Source organism: Erythrolamprus reginae, chromosome 9, assembly GCF_031021105.1.
Source record: "Erythrolamprus reginae isolate rEryReg1 chromosome 9, rEryReg1.hap1, whole genome shotgun sequence".
Taxonomy (NCBI): Eukaryota; Metazoa; Chordata; class Lepidosauria; order Squamata; family Dipsadidae; genus Erythrolamprus; species Erythrolamprus reginae.
The window spans coordinates 47,479,571-47,498,398 of NC_091958.1; the positions used below are offsets into that span (position 1 = coordinate 47,479,571).

General features: G+C 42.9%; 2 protein-coding genes across 2 annotated transcripts in view; both read left to right on the plus strand.

The window, feature by feature from the left end:
* The window catches only part of LOC139172216 (eukaryotic peptide chain release factor GTP-binding subunit ERF3A-like), an 18,201-nt gene extending 17,692 nt beyond the window's left edge, over positions 1-509 (plus strand). Inside the window, exon 2 of the mRNA XM_070761099.1 lies at positions 260-509. Coding sequence (XP_070617200.1) covers positions 260-262 — 3 coding nt within the window. The 3' untranslated portion in view covers positions 263-509. The remainder of the gene's footprint in view (positions 1-259) is intronic.
* LOC139172215 (eukaryotic peptide chain release factor GTP-binding subunit ERF3A) overlaps positions 266-18,828 on the plus strand; it is a 31,574-nt gene continuing 13,011 nt past the window's right edge. The window contains exons 1-8 of the mRNA XM_070761098.1: positions 266-509; positions 1,684-1,717; positions 3,544-3,621; positions 7,101-7,281; positions 9,036-9,190; positions 12,994-13,134; positions 16,712-16,805; positions 17,052-17,132. Of these exons, the coding sequence (XP_070617199.1) occupies positions 302-509; positions 1,684-1,717; positions 3,544-3,621; positions 7,101-7,281; positions 9,036-9,190; positions 12,994-13,134; positions 16,712-16,805; positions 17,052-17,132 (972 nt within the window). The 5' untranslated portion in view covers positions 266-301. The remainder of the gene's footprint in view (positions 510-1,683; positions 1,718-3,543; positions 3,622-7,100; positions 7,282-9,035; positions 9,191-12,993; positions 13,135-16,711; positions 16,806-17,051; positions 17,133-18,828) is intronic.

Consider the following 18,828-nt stretch of genomic DNA (forward strand, 5'->3'; position numbering starts at 1 on the left):
CTGATACGTTTTATGCTTAAGACCTTCCACCATTCTTGTAGCCCGTCTTTGGACCCGTTCAATTTTGTCAATATCTTTTTGTAGGTGAGGTCTCCAGAACTGAACACAGTATTCCAAATGGGGTCTCACCAGCACTCTATATAAGGGGATCACAATCTCCCTCTTCCTGCTTGTTATGCCCTCTAGCTATGCAGCCAAGCATCCTACTTGCTTTCCCTACCGCCTGGAAAGCCACTGAAAAGTCCTTCTCTCCTCCAAGTAAACTCTTTATTCCATTCCAGTAGAAAATGGAGAAACGGAAATGTCCCCCGAGGAATCGTGGGACCACAAAGAAGAAATCATTGAACCCGAATTAGCGAGTGGCCCTTCCGGTGACGCGGGGCCTATTGAAGAGAACACCCAGGAAATGATGGAGGAAGAGGAGGAGATGCCAAAACCCAAATCCATGGTGGCTCCCCCTGGCGCTCCCAAGAAGGAACACGTGAACGTGGTGTTCATTGGACACGTAGGTAAGTTGCTCTAGAGAGCCAGGAGACGCCTTTGGAGCCAATATTCAGACATGGTTACCTTCTGGTCCTCCATGGGCTTGGCTCCCTAATCTACTATAGGAGAAAAGCAGGCAGATCTGGGGGCAGAGTTAAGCATGTCCATCAGTTTAGCGTGGTTACATTGCCACAAACATCCCAAGTCCTTTTTGAATTGTCTTTAGCTTTCTGTAGCACCAATTTAGCATTGGACTAAGTTTGCACAAAATAATTCTCCTCTCTCCCTCCCTCCCTTTCGCTCTATTTCTCTCTCCCTCCCTCTTTCTCTCCCTTCCTTCCTTTCTTTCTCTCTCCATCCCTCTTTCTCTTCCTTCCTCTCCCTCTTCTTTTTGCTCTCTTTCTCTCTCCCTCCCTACCTCCCTCTGTCTTTCTCTCCTTCCCTCCCTCTCTCTCTCCCCCCTCTCTCTCTCTCTTGCTTTCCTTTCTCTCTCTTGCTCTCTCTCTTGTTTTCTTTTTCTTGTTCTCTTTCTCTCTCTCGCTCTTTCTCTCTTGCTTTCTTTCTCTCTTGCTTTCTTTCTCTCTTGCTTTCTTTCTTTCTTTCTCTCTCTCTCCCTTTCTTTCTCTCTCTGAGCTTCGCGGCACACCTGACCATGTCTCATGGCACACTGGTTGAAAAACACTGTGCTAAAGGATTACAGTAAAGAAGTGAACCCCCCTGTGCGACTTTCAGATGCTGAAATACAATTTCCCAGCGTCTCTCATGCTGGCTGAGGGTGCAGGGAGTTCTAGGTCAGGAACATCTGTTGAGCTAAACTTGGCTGAATGTGCAACTGAATAGAATATATTTGCTTTTCATAGTTTAAATTTTAAACAAAAAAGTCCCTGGGGAAAAATAACTAGTTTATTTGATTGATTATGTGTCATCAATTTGTTTTTAGCTGCTAGGTTTGACATAAATGGGTAGACCACATCATAGACAATGGTTTAGATACCAATTGGAACACAATCAGTGCTACTTACCAGAGGTTTTCCTGATATATAATCTGAACCAGATGCTTCTTCGGAGAAAAAGAAATCCATCCTAAATTATTAGCCCTCTTTGATTATATAGGACAAAAGCATATGCGGAGAGAAAAATCAAATCCTGTACAGAAAAGAATTAAATAACTGCTCACATCTTTTGTCTATCTTTTTTTAGATGCCGGAAAATCAACAATTGGAGGGCAAATAATGTAAGTATCCCCCCCCCCCCCAAATGCATACTCAATTCAGTCATCTTAAGCTTCCTTAAATTGACCTTTTAGTCTGAAGCCAAAGGTAGAATTATACTGTGATCCCCCGATTATCGCGAGGGTTCCGTTCCAAGACCCCTCGCAATAATCGATTTCTCGCGATGTAGCGGTGCGGAAGTAAAAACACCATCTGCGCATGCGCGCCCCTTTTTCCATGGCCACGCATGCGCAGATGATGTTTTTACTTCCGCACCTGGGAAAGACCCAGCAGCTGAGGAGCCGCCTGCCTGCCCGCTTGTCCGCCGCTTTTCCGCTTGTCCGCCGCTCTGGGAGTTGAAGACCCAGGGAAGGTTCCTTCGGCCGCCCACCAGCTGATCTGCTCGGCAGCGCAGTAGCAGCGAGGAGCCGAAGATGGGGTTTCCCCGTTACCCACGCAAAGGGGAAACCCCATCTTCGGCTCCTCGCTGCTACTGCCACTGCCGAGCAGATCAGCTGGTGGGCGGCCGAAGGAACCTTCCCTGGGTGCCACCCGCCGCTCGAGAGCAAGAGGGGGAGAGATAGAGAAAGAGAGAGAAGGAAAGAAAGAGATGAGAGAGGGAGGAAGAGAGTGTGAGAGAGGGAAGAAGCAAGATAGAGAAAGAGAGAGAGAAAGAAAGATGAGAAAGGAAGGGAGTGATGTCATCGGGTGGAAAAATCGCGATATAGCGTTTCGCAATGATCGAGATCGCGAAACTCGGGGGATCACTGTAATCAAAGAATCCTGCAGGGGATAGCCTGAAGCACTTTTATTACAATATAAGTTTCCATTTTTCTGAGAGCTTTTTTTAAAAAATGGATATGCATTACTGCAGTTCTCTCCACTTTTGCAGTGTGCCACCTCTCGATCTTTCCAATTTGTTTGGAGGAAATTTTTCTGGGGGGAAGAAAAGGCAACCCTTACTTTATATGCAGCTGCGTATTCTTGAAACCATGGACTGGCCAAATGGGGTTCAGTTTCAACTCAAACCATTTCATTCATGATAGCAGTGTTCCAACATCTCAGGGGTTGCCGCAAAGAAGAGGGAGTCCACCTATTCTCCAAAGCACCTAAAGGTAGAACAAGAAGCAATGGGTAGAAACTAAACAAGAAGAGAAGCAACTTAAAACTAAGGAGAAGTTTCCTGACAATCAGAACAATTAATCAGTGGAACAGCTTGCCACGAGAAGTTGTGAATGCTCCAGCACTGGAAGTTTTTAAGCAGATGTTGGATAACCATCTGTCTGCAGTAGTGTAAGGTTTCCTGCCTAAGCAGGGGGTTGGACTAGAAGACCTCCAAGGTCCCTTCAAACTCTGTTGTTGTTGTTGTTATTATTATTATTCCCAGTCTTCGACACACAAGCATAATGGAAGCCTGCCCATTATGTCATAAGTTGTGATGCTTGAAAAGTGGGTCACAAGTCTGACCAACTTGATCTTACAATCTTTTTGTGGTGGCCATTAAGCGAACACGGTGGTCATATAGCACAATGTGCTAGTCGTAAAACAAAGCAAACCTGTTTTAATGTGGTTATGTGACTATGGGGCATTGCACGTGGTAAAAAGTACGGACCGGTTTGCTGAGTGCTTAAGAATTGGTCATGTGACTTCAGAGCATTGGAACGTTGGACCTGGGTTATAAGGACTTTTTTGGGAGGGGGTCCATCATAATGTCAGACGCTCACTGAGTGACTGGTCATAAGTCAAGGCAACCTGTTCTTTTTAAAAAACAAAACAAAACTGCAACTCTACTGAGACTGCTTTTTACATGTGTTTCTTCTTCCTATCTCACGTGCTGAATTCTTTTCAGGTATTTGACAGGCATGGTTGATAAAAGAACGCTTGAAAAATACGAAAGAGAAGCTAAAGAAAAAAACAGAGAAACCTGGTAAGAAAGCCTAGGTTTTAAAAAAAATTAACCCACTTTAAAATGACGATAACCTCATGTCCTCCGGATGTGTGTGACCTAGCTCTGAGTCTTTGAAACGGAACTTTGGAAGACCAGATAAACCATACATCACATCAAGATAAAAATTGGGGCTTCTGTAAAATGGGTGCAACAGGCTAAATGCAACTTCTGGGTCCGTGATGGCAAACCTATGGCAGGTGGCACGCGGAGCCATATCAGAGGGCACGCGAGACTTTGCTCCGTGTCAGCTCAAGCAGGCATGTGTGCTGGCCAGCTGATTTTCGGCCTTGAGAAAGGCCGTTTCGCCCTCCATTCCCTGAAGCCCAGTAGGCAAAAAAAAAATTGCCCAACGGACAAGCCGGAAGTTTGGAAATACACACTTCCGGTTTATTTTATTTTGTTTGTTTGTTTGTTTACTTATTTACTTATTTATTTACTTACTTACTTACTTACTTACTTACTTACTTACTTACTTACTTACTTACTTACTTACTTACTTACTTACTTACTTACTTACTTACTTACTTACTTATTAGATTTGTATGCCGCCCCTCTCCATAGACTCGGTTTGCCATTGTGCTGTTTGTTTGCACTCCGGAGGGTTCAGGGAAGCTTCCTGGAGCGCGGGAGTGCAAAAACCAGCACAACGGCAAACCGGAAGTGCATTTTCCCGAACTTCCGTTTTACCCGTTTAGGCCTTTTTTTCCACGTACCTGGCTTCAGGAAGGCCTGTGCACATGTGTGAGGGGCACCGCGGGGGGTTGCGCATATGTGGGGAGGGAGGGAAGGGGTGTGGGCATGTGCACGCATGATAGCCCACCCCCAAACACCCCTTTGGGCAAGCAAACCAAAAAAGGTTCGCCATCATTGTTTTAGGTTGTTTAGTTATGAAGCTGGCTGGAAAATGTTTTAATATTGGATTGTTATATGCTGTTTTTATTACTGTTGTTAGCCGCCCCGAGTCTACGGAGAGAGGCGGCATACAAATCCAATGAATGAATGAATGAATGTATGAATGAATGAATGAATGAATGAATGAATGAATGAATGAATGAATGAATGAATAAATAAATTTAAAAAATGGGGAGCAGGAGTGAATGGGTTACATGGTTACTCAGCATTTATTTATTTATTTATTTATTTTATTAGATTTGTATGCCGCCCCTCTCTGCAGACTCAGGGCGGCTCACAGCAGTGACAAAAACAATATACAATAACAAATCTAATATTAAAATCTAAAATAACAATTTTACATTAAAAAAAACCTTTAAAAACCCTTATATAAAAGCATACACACAAACATTGCATAGATAAAATTACATAGGCAAGGGGAGATACTCTCTGGGGAATTCTGGGAGTTGAAGTCCACGCCTCTTAAGCTTGAGAATTGCTGAATCACATTTCTGACTTTGAGCGTTGTCTGCCCAAGGAATGGATGAAACACCGATTTAAAAACGTAATCTAAAACATATCCCCTGTCTGCTCGAGAAATCCCCTGTGTTGGTTTATTGTCATTACAAATAATTTTCAATTTATTATATGCTCAATTAATTATAAATTTGATCTATAATCGTCTGAGTCCATCCACTAGGAAGAGCCCCCAGAGGAAAATTAGCTCTTAGCAGCTAAGAAAGTGTCATTGCCACCGGGAGGAGACAGTGAGTTGGCAGACACCTAATAAAAGAGTAGACAGAGTCTTACAAGTCTGTAGAATCCTGAGAGAATAAGGCACCCCAGAGTAGATTCTCCCTAGGAAAGGATTAGCAGCGCCTTGGATCTGGTTATTCCTTGAAAGAGAGAGAAACTTCAAACCTGTAAGCTAGACTGAGAAATGGATAATGGCAATGTAGAAGGACATTGTGGCAACCCATCACCTATTTATTTTATTTATTTATTCATTTGTCCAATACACAAATACATAGAAAGAAAAATATATATAAGGGTAAAAGTGAACTTAGAGGAGAGGATATATTCAAGGAAGAGAATATATAAGATAGGTGAAAGAAAGGAAAGACAATTGGACAGGGGACAAAAGGCACACCAGTGCACTTATGTACGCCCCTTACTGGCCTCTTAGGAACCTGGAGAGGTCAATCGTGGAGAGTCTTAGGGAGAAGTGTTGGGGGTTAGGGGTTGACACAATTGAGTCCGGTAATGAGTTCCACGCTTTAATGACTCGATTGTTGAAATCATATTTTTTACAGTCAAGTTTGGAGCGGTTCGTATTAAGTTTGAATCTGTTGCATAAATATACGTCTGTGTTTTCGTCATTCATAACAGTGGCTTCAATCACATAATTGTGATAAGAGGCTCGGTGGAGCAGTGGTTAGCGTACAAGCTACTTCTGCTGATCACCAGCTGCCAGCAGCTTGGCAGATCAAATCTCAGCAGGCTCAAGGTTGACTCAGTCTTCTGTCCTTCCAAGGTCAGTAAAATGAGGACCCAGATTGTTGGGGGCAATATGCTTACTCTCTGTAAAATCATTTAAGGAGGGCTATAAACCTAACCCCAGAATCTTCAACCTTAAATGATCTACTGTTGACCTCTCCCCTTTTCTAGGGGATCTATAAGGGTCATGCATAAGCACACTGTTGTGCCTGCAGTCCCTGTCCTTCTGTCCTGTTATCCTTTTTATCACTTCTTTATACTTTGTTATGTTAATACAAACTATAATTCTATACTTGTTTGATAAATTAAATAAATAAATAAATAAAAAGCACTGTCAAGTAGTATATAAATCCAAAGAATGTTGCTTGGCGGGACCCAGGGGAAGAGCCTTCTCTGTGGCGGCCCCGGCCCTCTGGAACCAACTCCCCCCAAAGATTAGAATTGTTTTAAGCTGCTTAAAACCTACCTCTGCCATCAGGAATGGAAGAATTGAGACCCTCTTCCCCCTAGGCCTTTACAATTCTATGCATGGTATGTATGTATGTATGTTTGGGTTTTTTATATTAATGGGCTTTTAATTATTTCTAACATCAGACTACTATTGTACACTGCTTTATTGTTGCTGTTAGCCGCCCCGAGTCTCCGGAGAGGGGCGGCATACAAATCCAATAAATAAATAAATAAATGCTATTGCTATTATTGTGGCCATCATAGTAGCATCTATCGTTTTACCCCACCTGCCCGCAGATATCCCTTGCACCCTATTTCCTGAATCGCATGAGGCCCCAAACAAAATCCACAACTGCATACAACAGAGATGTCTTAACCTTGGCAATTTTAAGACTTCAGTTCCCAGAATTCCCCAGCCAGCTTGGCGGCTGGGGTATTCTGGAAAATTGAAGTCCCCAGGTCTTTAAAAAGTTGCCATGGTTGGACAGCCATTCAATTTAGTTGTTGGAAAAGCTGAAAATGTTCGGAGAAGTTTTACAGTAGCGTCTATCGTAAATTTACCCCGAGAACAATCAGTTTCATAACAGCTATTTCTCTTATTATTATTATTTTTTTAATAGGTATCTCTCTTGGGCCTTAGACACAAACCAAGAAGAACGGGACAAGGGGAAAACGGTGGAAGTAGGCCGTGCCTATTTCGAAACAGAAAAGAAACACTTCACAATTTTAGATGCCCCAGGGCATAAGAGCTTTGTTCCAAATATGATAGGCGGTGCTTCTCAAGCTGATTTAGCTGTATTGGTAAGAGCCTTTCCTGTGTATGGATCGATTGGAAAACTCTTTTAATTCATCTGCATTTCTTTGTATAGTTATGTTCTTTAATTTAAAATCACCCAGTCCATTTTTGCAAAAAAATTGGGTGCACAGAGGGCTTGGGAGGCTTGCAGAGTGCTCCTGGGGGCTGGGGAGGACAAAACCCTTTTTTCCCTTACGTATCTCTTTGAAATCTTGGTGCATCGTATAGTCCCAAAAATACGGTAGTTAGAAACATAGAAACATAGAAGTCTGACGGCAGAAAAAGACCTCATGGTCCATCTAGTCTGCCCTTATACTATTTTCTGTATTTTATCTTAGGATGGATATATGTTTATCCCAGGCATGTTTAAATTCAGTTACTGTGGATTTATCTACCACGTCTGCTGGAAGTTTGTTCCAAGGATCTACTACTCTTTCAGTAAAATAATATTTTCTCATGTTGCTTTTGATCTTTTCCCCAACTAACTTCAGATTGTGTCCCCTTGTTCTTGTGTTCACTTTCCTATTAAAAACACTTCCCTCCTGGACCTTATTTAACCCTTTAAGATATTTAAATGTTTCTATCATGTCCCCCCTTTTCCTTCTGTCCTCCAGACTATACAGATTGAGTTCATTGAGTCTTTCCTGATACGTTTTATGCTTAAGACCTTCCACCATTCTTGTAGTCCGCAAGACATGCAAGTCTATAAGCAAAGAAGATAAAGAAATGCTAAATAAAGAAATAACTAAAGAAGAGTTAGAAAAGGCAATCATGAAACAGAACAATAATAAAACCCCTGGACCAGATGGACTTCCAATTGAATTTTACAAAGCAACACTACATATAATAGGAGACCTATTATTAGAAATTTACAATACAGTGTTCCCTCGATTTTCGCGGGTTTGAACTTCGCGAAAAGTCTATACCACGGTTTTTCAAAAATATTAATTAAAAAACACTTCACGGTTTTTCCCCCTATACCACGGTTTTTCCTGCCCGATGATGTCATATGTCATCGCCAAATATTCCTCCACCTTTAATAAATATTTTTTGAATAAACTTTAATAAATAAACATGATGAGTAATAATCTAAATGGTTGCTAAGGGAATGGGAAATTGCAATTTAGGGGTTTAAAATGTTAAGGGAAGGCTTGTGATACTGTCCATAGCCAAAAATAGTGTATTTACTTCTGCATCTCTACTTCGCGGAAATTCGACTTTCGCGGGCGGTCTCGGAACGCAACCCCCGCGAAAAGTGAGGGAACACTGTAATACGTTAAAAAATGCAGTATATCCTCTATCATGGCAAGAAGCCAATACATTGATACACAAAGAAGGAACAGATGCAGATCGAATTAAAAATTACAGACCAATATTTGCTGAATGTAGATTACAAATTGTATATGTCAATTGTAGCAGAAAGACTGAAAAAAATATTAAACAAAACAATACATCCAGACCAGAATGGTTTTCTGCCTAATAGAAGACACGCAGAGAAGGCCAGCATGAACCCGAATTCCCTTCCACATTGACTTTCCCTGTCTAGCAATTCTATGTCATCTTCATTCACAACTTCTTGGTTTTGTTCTGCCATTTTATATGGGCCACTTTCAGTAGAGTGAGGAAGTTTCCAAGGAAAAAAGAATCAGAAATGTCAAAGCTTGCCATTCTTTCTTTACATTTCTCTGGACGGTTCAAACAGGGGTGATTGCGTTGCAGAAGTTGCCAAAAGCTGAACTGGATTGTTCTTTCCCATCAGGTTATCTCGGCAAGAAAAGGAGAATTTGAAACAGGCTTCGAGAAAGGAGGGCAGACAAGGGAGCACGCCATGCTAGCAAAGACAGCGGGCGTGAAACACTTAATAGTTCTCATTAACAAAATGGATGACCCAACTGTGAACTGGAGCAATGAAAGGCAAGTCTTTGTGTTTAGTTTTGTGCCGAAGTTACATGTCGTTAAAAAAGTAGCTAGCGTTTGGCTGGGACTTGTAGGAAATGGAGCTTCGCTCATACATCTTTGGTGGATAAGGCCCAAAGATCCAGTGTAATTACCCAAATGAAGGCAGATACAGTGATACCTCGTCTTACAAACCCCTCGTCATACAAACTTTTCGAGATACAAACCCGGGGTTTAAGATTTTTTTGCCTCTTCTTACAAACTATTTTCACCTTACAAACCCACCGCCGCCGCTGGGATGCCCCGCCTCTGGACTTCCGTTGCCAGCGAAGCGCCCGTTTTTGCACTGCTGGGATTCCCCTGAGGCTCCCCTCCATGGAAAACCCCACCTCCAGACTTCCGTGTTTTTGTGATGCTGCAGGGGAATCCCAGCAGGGGAATCCAGCAGTGCAAAAACGGGCGCTTCTCTGGCAACGGAAGTCCGGAGGTGGGGTTTCCCAGAAAGGGGAGCATCAGTGAAATCGCAGCATCTCAAAAACACAGAGGTCCGGAGGTGGGATTTGGAGGACTTCGGTGTTTTTGCGATGCTGCGATTTCACTGATGCTCCCTTCGCTGGGAAACCCCGCCTCCAGACTTCCATTGCCAGCGAAGAGCCCGTTTTTGCGCTACTGGATTCCCCTGCTGGGATTCCCCTGCAGCATTGCAAAAACGCAGAAGTCTGGAGGTGGGGTTTCTCATGGAGGGGAGCCTCAGGGGAATCCCAGCAGTGCAAAAACGGGTGCTTCGGCTGGCAAAAGGGGTGAATTTTGGGCTTGCATGCATTAATCGCTTTTTCATTGATTCCTATGGGAAACATTGCTTCGTCTTACAAACTTTTCACCTTAAGAACCTCGTCCCGGAACCAATTAAGTTTGTAAGATAAGGTATCACTGTATGCTTAGAAGTATATGCTGCTTTCAATTCAATTTATTAGATTTGTATGCCGCCCCTCTCCGAAGACTCGGGGCGGCTCACAACAGTAATAAAAAACAGTATAACAATGGAACAAATCTAATAATAAAATTATATAAAAAACCCCAACAATTTAAAAACCATACAACACATACATACCAAACATAAAATGTAAGAAAGCCTGGGGGAGATGTCTTAATTCCCCCGTGCCTGGCAATATAGGTGGGTCTTGAGTAACTTGTGAAAGACAAGGAGGGTGAGGGGCGTTCTAATCTCCGGGGGGAGTTGATTCCAGAGGGCCGGGGCCGCCACAGAGAAGGCTCTTCCCCTGGGGCCCACCAAATGACATTGTTTGGTCGACGGGACCCGGAAAAGGCCAACTCTGTGGGACCTTATCAGCCCCTGGGATTCATGCGGTAGAAGGCGGTTCTGGAGGTATTTAAAAATAAATAAATAAATGTTTGTTAGATTTATTTACATTTAACATTGAAAAAGAAAGTGAAACACCCTACAAACAATACAACTAACATTGCACCCCCATCAAAAGGAAAAAAGACCCCAAAAAGCACATTTAAAAAACCCACACAAATGCTGTTTATAGTAACAGCTAAGCGGTGATCACTTATTTCCATTAATTTCTAAGTCAATCTTGCGGTGCTAAACACCTACAATAAATAAATATCAACAATAAAACTTTAAACGACAAATATTTTGTTAAATGCTATTCCTAATCCTAATCCCATCATTTTCTTCACAGTTATATATTATATATTTTTTTCTAATTCCTTGATATCCAATTCTTATATTTATAAAAATATTTTCAACTAGTCTGAGGGGGTGAATTTGAGTTCAGCTCTGGTGTGCAGATGGTCCTCAACTTACAACTGTTTGTTTAGTGACCACTCAAATTTACAACAGCATATGAGTAAGGGGGTTTACAATCCGTCCTCACTCTTGCAATTATTGCAGCAACTCTGAGCAAATTTGATTACAAATTCAGGCACTTGGCAATTGGTGTATATTTACAATGGTTTTGCACCATCTTAAGGTTAGGTGACCCCCATTTGCAGCCACAGAAATTCTTGTCGTAATTGTAAGTTGTAAGTTGAACACTACCTGTGTCTCAAATACATTTTGAGATGTGATGTGAACGATGGTGGTGATGATGATGATGATGATGTAAACCAGCTTAGCTGGTGGCCCACAGACACCTGGGGGCCCATGCTATCTCGGGGGGATTTGCGAGAGATTGAAGAAATTTATTTATTTATTATTTCTATTTATAAGCTGCCCATATCCCGAACGACTCAGAGTGGAGTGCAGAATAAAACAAAATACAAAATTTAAAACCCCACCATTAAAAACATTCATCCATCTGTCATTCATTGCTACTGGGCCTGAGCATAGTATCTTGCGATTTAAATCTTGAGTCATGACCTTTAAAGCCCTACATGGCTTTGGACCAGACTACCTCCGGAACCGCCTGCTACCGCACGAATCCCAGCAACCGATAAGGTCCCACAGAGTTGGCCTTCTCCAGGTCCCGTCGACTAAACAATGTCGTTTGGCGGGCCTCAGGGGAAGAGCCTTCTTTGTGGCAGCCCCGGCCCTCTGGAACCAACTCCCCCCGGAGATTAGAAATGCCCCCACCCTACCTGTCTTCCGTAAACTACTCAAGACTCATTTATACCGCCAGGCATGGGGGAGTTGAGATATTCCTTCCCCCTAGGCCTAGGCCATTACAAGTTATGCATGGTATGTTTGTGTGTATGTTTGGTTTTATAATAAGGGTTTTTAGTTGTTTTATTATTGGATTGTCACATGCTGTTTTTATCATTGTTGTTAGCCGCCCCGAGTCTACGGAGAGGGGCGGCATACAAATCAAATAAATTATTATTATTATTAAGACTTAAGGGTCCATGGCCACAAAAGGTATTAAAGGAGGTCCGTGTTGAAGAAAAGGCTGGTGTAGATGATGCCTTTGGGAGACTGACAACATTGAACCACCAAATGGACTAATTCCTACCCAATATCTTGTGACAGTGTGACTTCCTGGCTCTTCTAGAGAGCCCGGGTGGCGCAGTGGTTAGAGTGCAGCACTGCAGGCTACTTCAGCTAACTGCTAGCTGTAGTTCAGCAGTTCAAATCTCACCACTGGCTCAAGGTTAACTCAGCCTTCCACCCTTCTAAAGGTGGATAAAATGAGGACCCAGATTGTTGGAGGCAAGAGGCTGATGCTGTAAAACCGCACTGTGCACTACGCCAGTGATTTTCAACCTTTTTTGAGCCGCGGCACATTTTTTACATTTACAAAACCATGGGGCACATTGAGGGAAGGGGCGCTAAAAAAAGTTTGGACAAAAAAATTATCTCTTCCTTTCGCTCTACAGTATTTCTCTCTCCCTCTTTCTCTCCCTCTTTTTTCTCTCTCTCTCCATCCCTCTCTCTCTCTTCCTTCTTTCCTCTTTTTTGCTCTCTTTCTCTCTCCCTCCCTACTTCCCTCTATGTCTTTCTCTCTCCCACCTTCCCTCCCTCTCTCTCTCTCTCTCTTTCTTTCTTTCTCTTGCTCTCTCTCTTGCTTTCTTTCTCTCTTGTTCTCCTTCTCTCTTGCTTTCTTTCTCTCTCTTGCTTGTTTCTCTCTTGTTTTCTTTCTCTCTCTTTCTTTCTTTCTCTCTCTCTTTCTCTTGTTTTCTTTCTCTCTCTGAGCTTCGCGGCACACCTGACCATGTCTCGCGGCACACTAGTGTGCCACGGCACACTGGTTGAAAAACACTGCACTACGCAGCGGTATATAAGTCTAAATGCTATAATGCTGTTGCTGTTCTCAACATTTAATATTTCTTTCCCTCCCCTGCGGCTGATCTTTCAGGTATGAAGAATGTAAAGAAAAGCTGGTGCCATTCCTGAAGAAAGTGGGCTTCAACCCCAAAAAGGACATTCATTTCATGCCCTGCTCGGGACTGACCGGAGCGAATCTCAAGGAGCCATCTGACTTCTGTCCTTGGTATATGTAGGTATCTCATTGAATGGGGTCCCTGCTTTGCCACAATCCCCACCACCACCACCACCACAACTCTATAATTCCTTGTATCACTCGTTTTGGAACAAGACGCGGTGGAGTTAGAGTGACTGAATGGAGCTGAGAATTTCCTGGCTGGATGCCCTTCCTGACTCCTATGCAAAGTTTGCAGCAGATGTTTACGTTTTGCACCCAGATAGAGAAACCTCTGCCACTGCCTAGGATCAAACTCACAGCGTCCTTCTAGTGAGGCAGTCATCTCCTCTAGGCTACCAGTGAACATAAGTTTCCGGTCACAATTCAAAGTGTTGTATAAAGCCCTTCATGGCACCGGATCAGGGTATCTACGCGACCGCCTTCTGCCGCACGAATCCCAGCGACCGGTTAGGTCCCACAGAGTTGGTCTCCTCCGGGTCCCGTCAACTAAACAATGTCGTTTGGCAGGACCCAGGGGAACAGCCTTCTCTGTGGCGGCTCCGACCCTCTGGAATCATCTCCCTCCAGAGATTAGAACTGCCCCCACCCTCCTCGCCTTTCGTAAACTCCTTAAAACCCACCTCTGCCATCAGGCATGGGGGAACTGAAACATCTCCCCCTGCCTATGTAGTTTTCTGGGTATGATGACTTTATGTATATTTTTATATATTGGGGTTTCTTGTTTTTTAGACTTTTTAAAATGTATTATTGTTATTTTAGATTCCAACTATTAGATTTGTTATTATATATTGTTTTATCATTGCTGTAAGCCGCCCCGAGTCTACGAAGAGGGGCGGCATACAAATCTAATTAATAATAATAATAATAATAATAATAATAATAATAATAATACCCAAAGCAGAAGGTCTTGAAACAAAACTCATGTAAACAAAAAAAGTAAAATGCTCATTCTAGGTTCAGGGGTCGGGAAATGTTTGTTTGTTTGTTTGTTTGTTTGTTTGTTTATTTATTTATTTATTTATTTATTTATTTATTTATTTATTTATTTATTTATTTATTTATTGGATTTGTATGCCACCTCTCTCCACAGACTCGGGGCAGCTAACAACAACAATAAAACAACATGAAACAAATCTAATATTAAAAATGACTAGAAACCCTTATTAAAACCAAACATACATACAAACATACCATACATAAATTGTATAGGCCTGAGAGGGGGAAGGGAATATCTCAGTTCCCCCATGCCTGACGACAAAAGTGGGTTTTAAGGAGTTTACAAAAGGCAAGGAAGGTGGGGGCAATTCTAATCTCTGGGGGGAGCTGGTTCCAGAGGGTTGGGGCCATCACAGACAAGGCTCTTCCCCTGGGTCCCGCCGAACGACATTGTTTAGTTGACGGGACCCGGAGAAGGCCAACTCTGTGGAACCTAATCGGTCGCTGGGATTCGTGCGGCAGAAGGCGGTCCCGGAGATATTCTGGTCCGATGCCATGAAGGGCTTTATAGGTCACGACCAACACTTTGAATTGTGACCGGAAACTGATCGGCAACCAATGCAGACTGCGGAGTGTTGGTGTGACATGGGCATACCTGGGGAAGCCCATGATTGCTCTCGCAACTGCATTCTGCACGATCTGAAGTTTCCGAACACTTTTCAAAGGTAGCCCCATGTAGAGAGCGTTACAGTAGTCGAGCCTCAAGGTGATGAGGGCATGAGTGACTGAGCAATGACTCCCGGCCCAAATAGGGTTGCAACTGGTGCACCAGGCGGACCTGGGCAAACGCCCCCCTCGCCACAGCTGTTTCTCTAATGTGAGCTGTGGATCGAGGAGGACGCCCAAGTTGCGGACCCTCTCTGAGGGGGTCAGTGATTCCCCCCCCCCAGGGTAATGGATGGACAGATGGGATTGTCCCTGGGAGGCAAAACCCACAGCCACTCCATCTTATCAGGGTTGAGTTTGAGTCTGTTGTTGAATTTGAGTCTGTTAATTGTTTTTCCCCCCAGGTTGTATTCTTAACAATGGTATCACTAACAGTTAGCTAAACTGGAGACCTCTAAGGATCTGCCTTTGTAGGATGGCAAAGAAACAAGTGATTCTCTATTCATTAGTCTATTAATGGTACCTTTGTCTCCAGAGTCAAAAGTAGATATTTTTTTTGAGGCTGAAAGATTGCTCATGGAAAGGAAACCAAGACACTTTGTACTTCGGTCTTCCGGGCATTCTGCTACCTCCAGTTCAGGGCATATCTGACACAAACAAGACTACAATGTAGGTTTTAGTCCGTTAACCAAATACAGCCTAAATCGGACAAGTAGGGGAAAGCACCCTTGATGCCCTAAGGAAATTATTTTTCAACCTTGTTAACTTTTATGATGGGTGGGCTTCAACTCCTGAGAGTTGAATTCCACACATCTTAAAATGACCAAGGTTGAAAAACACTTCCCTAATGAAAACGACTCCCAAAGCGATTACTGTTTTGGCTAAGAATTTGGGGGATTACAGCCCAAGACACCAGGGTTGAATTCCAAGTTGAGGAAGGACACTCTCATCAGGTCCTCAGAGCGGGGTGGGATATAAATCTAATAAATAATGATAATAATGGTAATAATGGTGCAAGATTACATGGACCCACAAGTGTGTGTATCTAATACAAGCAGATAACTAGGGCACGAAGCAACGGAATCAAGATACCGTATTTTTTGTTGTATAAAACGTACCGTAGTTTTGGGGGAGGAAAATCTACCTACCAGGTATCTGCGATCAGTTAGGTCCCACAGAGTTGGCCTTCTCCAGGTCCCGTCAACTAAACAATGTCATTTGTCGGGACCCAGGGGAAGAGCCTTCTCTGTGGCGGCCCCGACCCTTTGGAACCAACTCCCCCCAGATATCAGAGTTGCCCCCACCCTCCTAGCCTTTCGTAAGCTCCTTAAAACCCACCTCTGTCGTCAGGCATAGGGGAATTGACATGTTCCCTCCCCCTAGGCTTATAAAATTTATGCATGGTACGCTAGTGTGTATGATTGGTTTTAATTTGTGGTGTTTTTTAAATTAACTTAAATATTAGATTTGTTTTACATTGTATTGTTATTGCTGTGAGCCGCCCCGAGTCTGCGGAGAGGGGTGGCATACAAATCTGATTAAACTTAAACGTAAACTTAAATCTATCTGGTATGGTTTGGTCTGGTCAGCTTCAGGACATTATTTTATCCCCTGCTTAGGACTGAAAAAAATCTTTGGAGGGAATAGGAATGAAAAAATCCTGCAAGCTGAGAAGAGCCAGGAAGATTGTTAGCTTCAAAAAAGCTACATTTGGAGCATAAGACGCACCCAAATTTTCAGCCTCTTTTAGTGGGGAAACGGTGCATCTTATACTCTGAAAAATATGGTATTATATTTGAGGATAAAGCGCTCTGTTCATTGAGTGCTTCATGTTCTCTGCAGTTGCTGGTAAAAAGGCATAATTTACTCCTGCATCTCCATCTTTTACCTTGACTTGGTTGTCTCTCACAAAGAATCTTGCTGTGTTTAGATGTTGGTTGCATCATGGATGGAAATTTTGTCTATAATCAAAAGTGTTGCATAGATTTTGATCCTGTATTTCTCTCTCTTTTTTCCCCCCCAACCCCAGCGGGCTACCATTTATTCCATATCTGGATAACTTGCCAAACTTCAACCGATCAATTGATGGACCAATCAGGCTGCCAATTGTTGATAAATATAAGGTACGCCACTAAATAAATACCTGGTATATTTATAATTTATGTTGATCAACATAAGGTATGCTTCCAAGACAAACGTAGCAGTGGGAGTTACGCAACTTAACCTGGAAAGTATAAAACTGTTGCTTTAGGGGGCCAGCCACATGGCACAGCCTAGTTAACTCTTGATAAAAGAACCAGGCCTTGTTTTGACCATATTCTCTTAACCTGGTTGTTGTTTTCTCATTCTCTCCCTTTCCCCACATGAAGGATATGGGCACGGTGGTTTTGGGAAAGCTGGAATCGGGGTCTATTTGCAAAGGACAGCAGCTCGTAATGATGCCAAACAAGGTACATATATTTTCTCTTTAAGCCTCTTTCAAATCTAGCAAATGTTTATTTCTGGAGTGTTCGACCTTGGCAGCTTTAAGACTTGGGGACTTCAACTCCCAGAATTCCACAGTCGGTTGGATACCCATGGTTTAGTTAAAGGGATTCTTTAAATTTGGACTGCGGCTCTAGAATAGGTACCGATCATGAGTGGCAAGACGGAGGATGAATTTTTCAGAGAATATCAAGTGAGCTGAAAACCAGATGGCATTATGAACTCTGAAGCCTGATATGTGAAGTTTATTTTCTTCCTCTTCCCTGTAAAAGAATGTAAAAAAATGTCACTGCCCTGTTGGTTTAAGAGAAGAAAGTAAATACAGTGGTACCTCGACATACGAGTTTAATTCGTGCCAAACCCGAGCTCTTATGTCGATCAATTCGCATCTCGAACGAATGCCTTTAGACTTTGCTTTTCGCGCCGAGATAACTGGAAATATGGAATTCTTGCGCCACTTAGTGGACGCTCGGCTCGTATCCCGAATTTGAGCTCGGGTGTCGAACAGAAATTTTGCTTGCGTCTCGGCTCGTAACTTGGAATACTCACATGTGGAGCAGCTCGTATCTAGAGGTACTATTGTATTCCTATCACGGTGCTGCATTCTGGGGCCTCCCTTTCACCACAGGAATCGTTTAACAATGAGGTTGTCATTCATTTGGATTGTTGTCTTCTCCTCAACTGTCCCACAGTGGTTGACATTTAAGATTTGAGCCCGTCCTGTATTCTGCAGCATCCTTGAATCTACACACAAGCAGGAGGTAGAGATGAAAAACAGTTCTTGACCAAACCACTCCCAGGTCTGCAGATACAGTGGTATCTCTACTTACGAACTTAATTCGTTCCGTGACCAGGTTCTTAAGTAGAAAAGTTTGTAAGAAGAAGGATTTGTTCCCATAGGAATCAATGTAAAAGCTAATAATGTGTGCTACTGGGAAAACCACAGGGAGGGTGGAGGCCCTGTTTCCTCCCAGGAGATTCCTAGAGAGGCCCCATGGAGGCTTCTCCCCGCTTTTTCCGGCCCTGTTTCCTCCCAGGAGATTCCTAGAGAGGCCCCACGGAGGCTTCTCCCTGCCTTTTCCGGTTACAATTTCGGAGGCTCAGGTTTGTAAGTGGAAAATGATTCTTGAGAAGAGGCAAAAAAATCTTATCTAGAATGCTTATCTAAATGCTTATCTAGAAAAGTTCATAAGTAGAGGTGTTTTTAGGTAGAGGTACCACTGTATATTGTACAGTATATGACTAAACAATGTATATGACTAAACAATGTCGTTTGGCGGGCCCCAGGGGAAGAGCCTTCTCTGTGGCGGCCCCGGCCCTCTGGAACCAACTCCCCCCGGAGATTAGAACTGCCCCCACCCTCCCTGTCTTTCGTAAACTACTCAAGACTCATTTATACCGCCAGGCATGGGGGAGTTGAGATAGCCCTTCCTCCTAGGCCACTACAAGTTATGCATGGTATGTTTGTGTGTATGTTTGGTTTTATAATAAGGGTTTTTAGTTGTTTTATTATTGGATTGTCACATGCTGTTTTTATCATTGTTGCTAGCCACCCCGAGTCTACGGAGAGGGGCGGCATACAAATCCAATAAATAATAATAATAATAATAATAATAATAATTATTATTATTATTATTATTATTATTATTATTATTATTATTA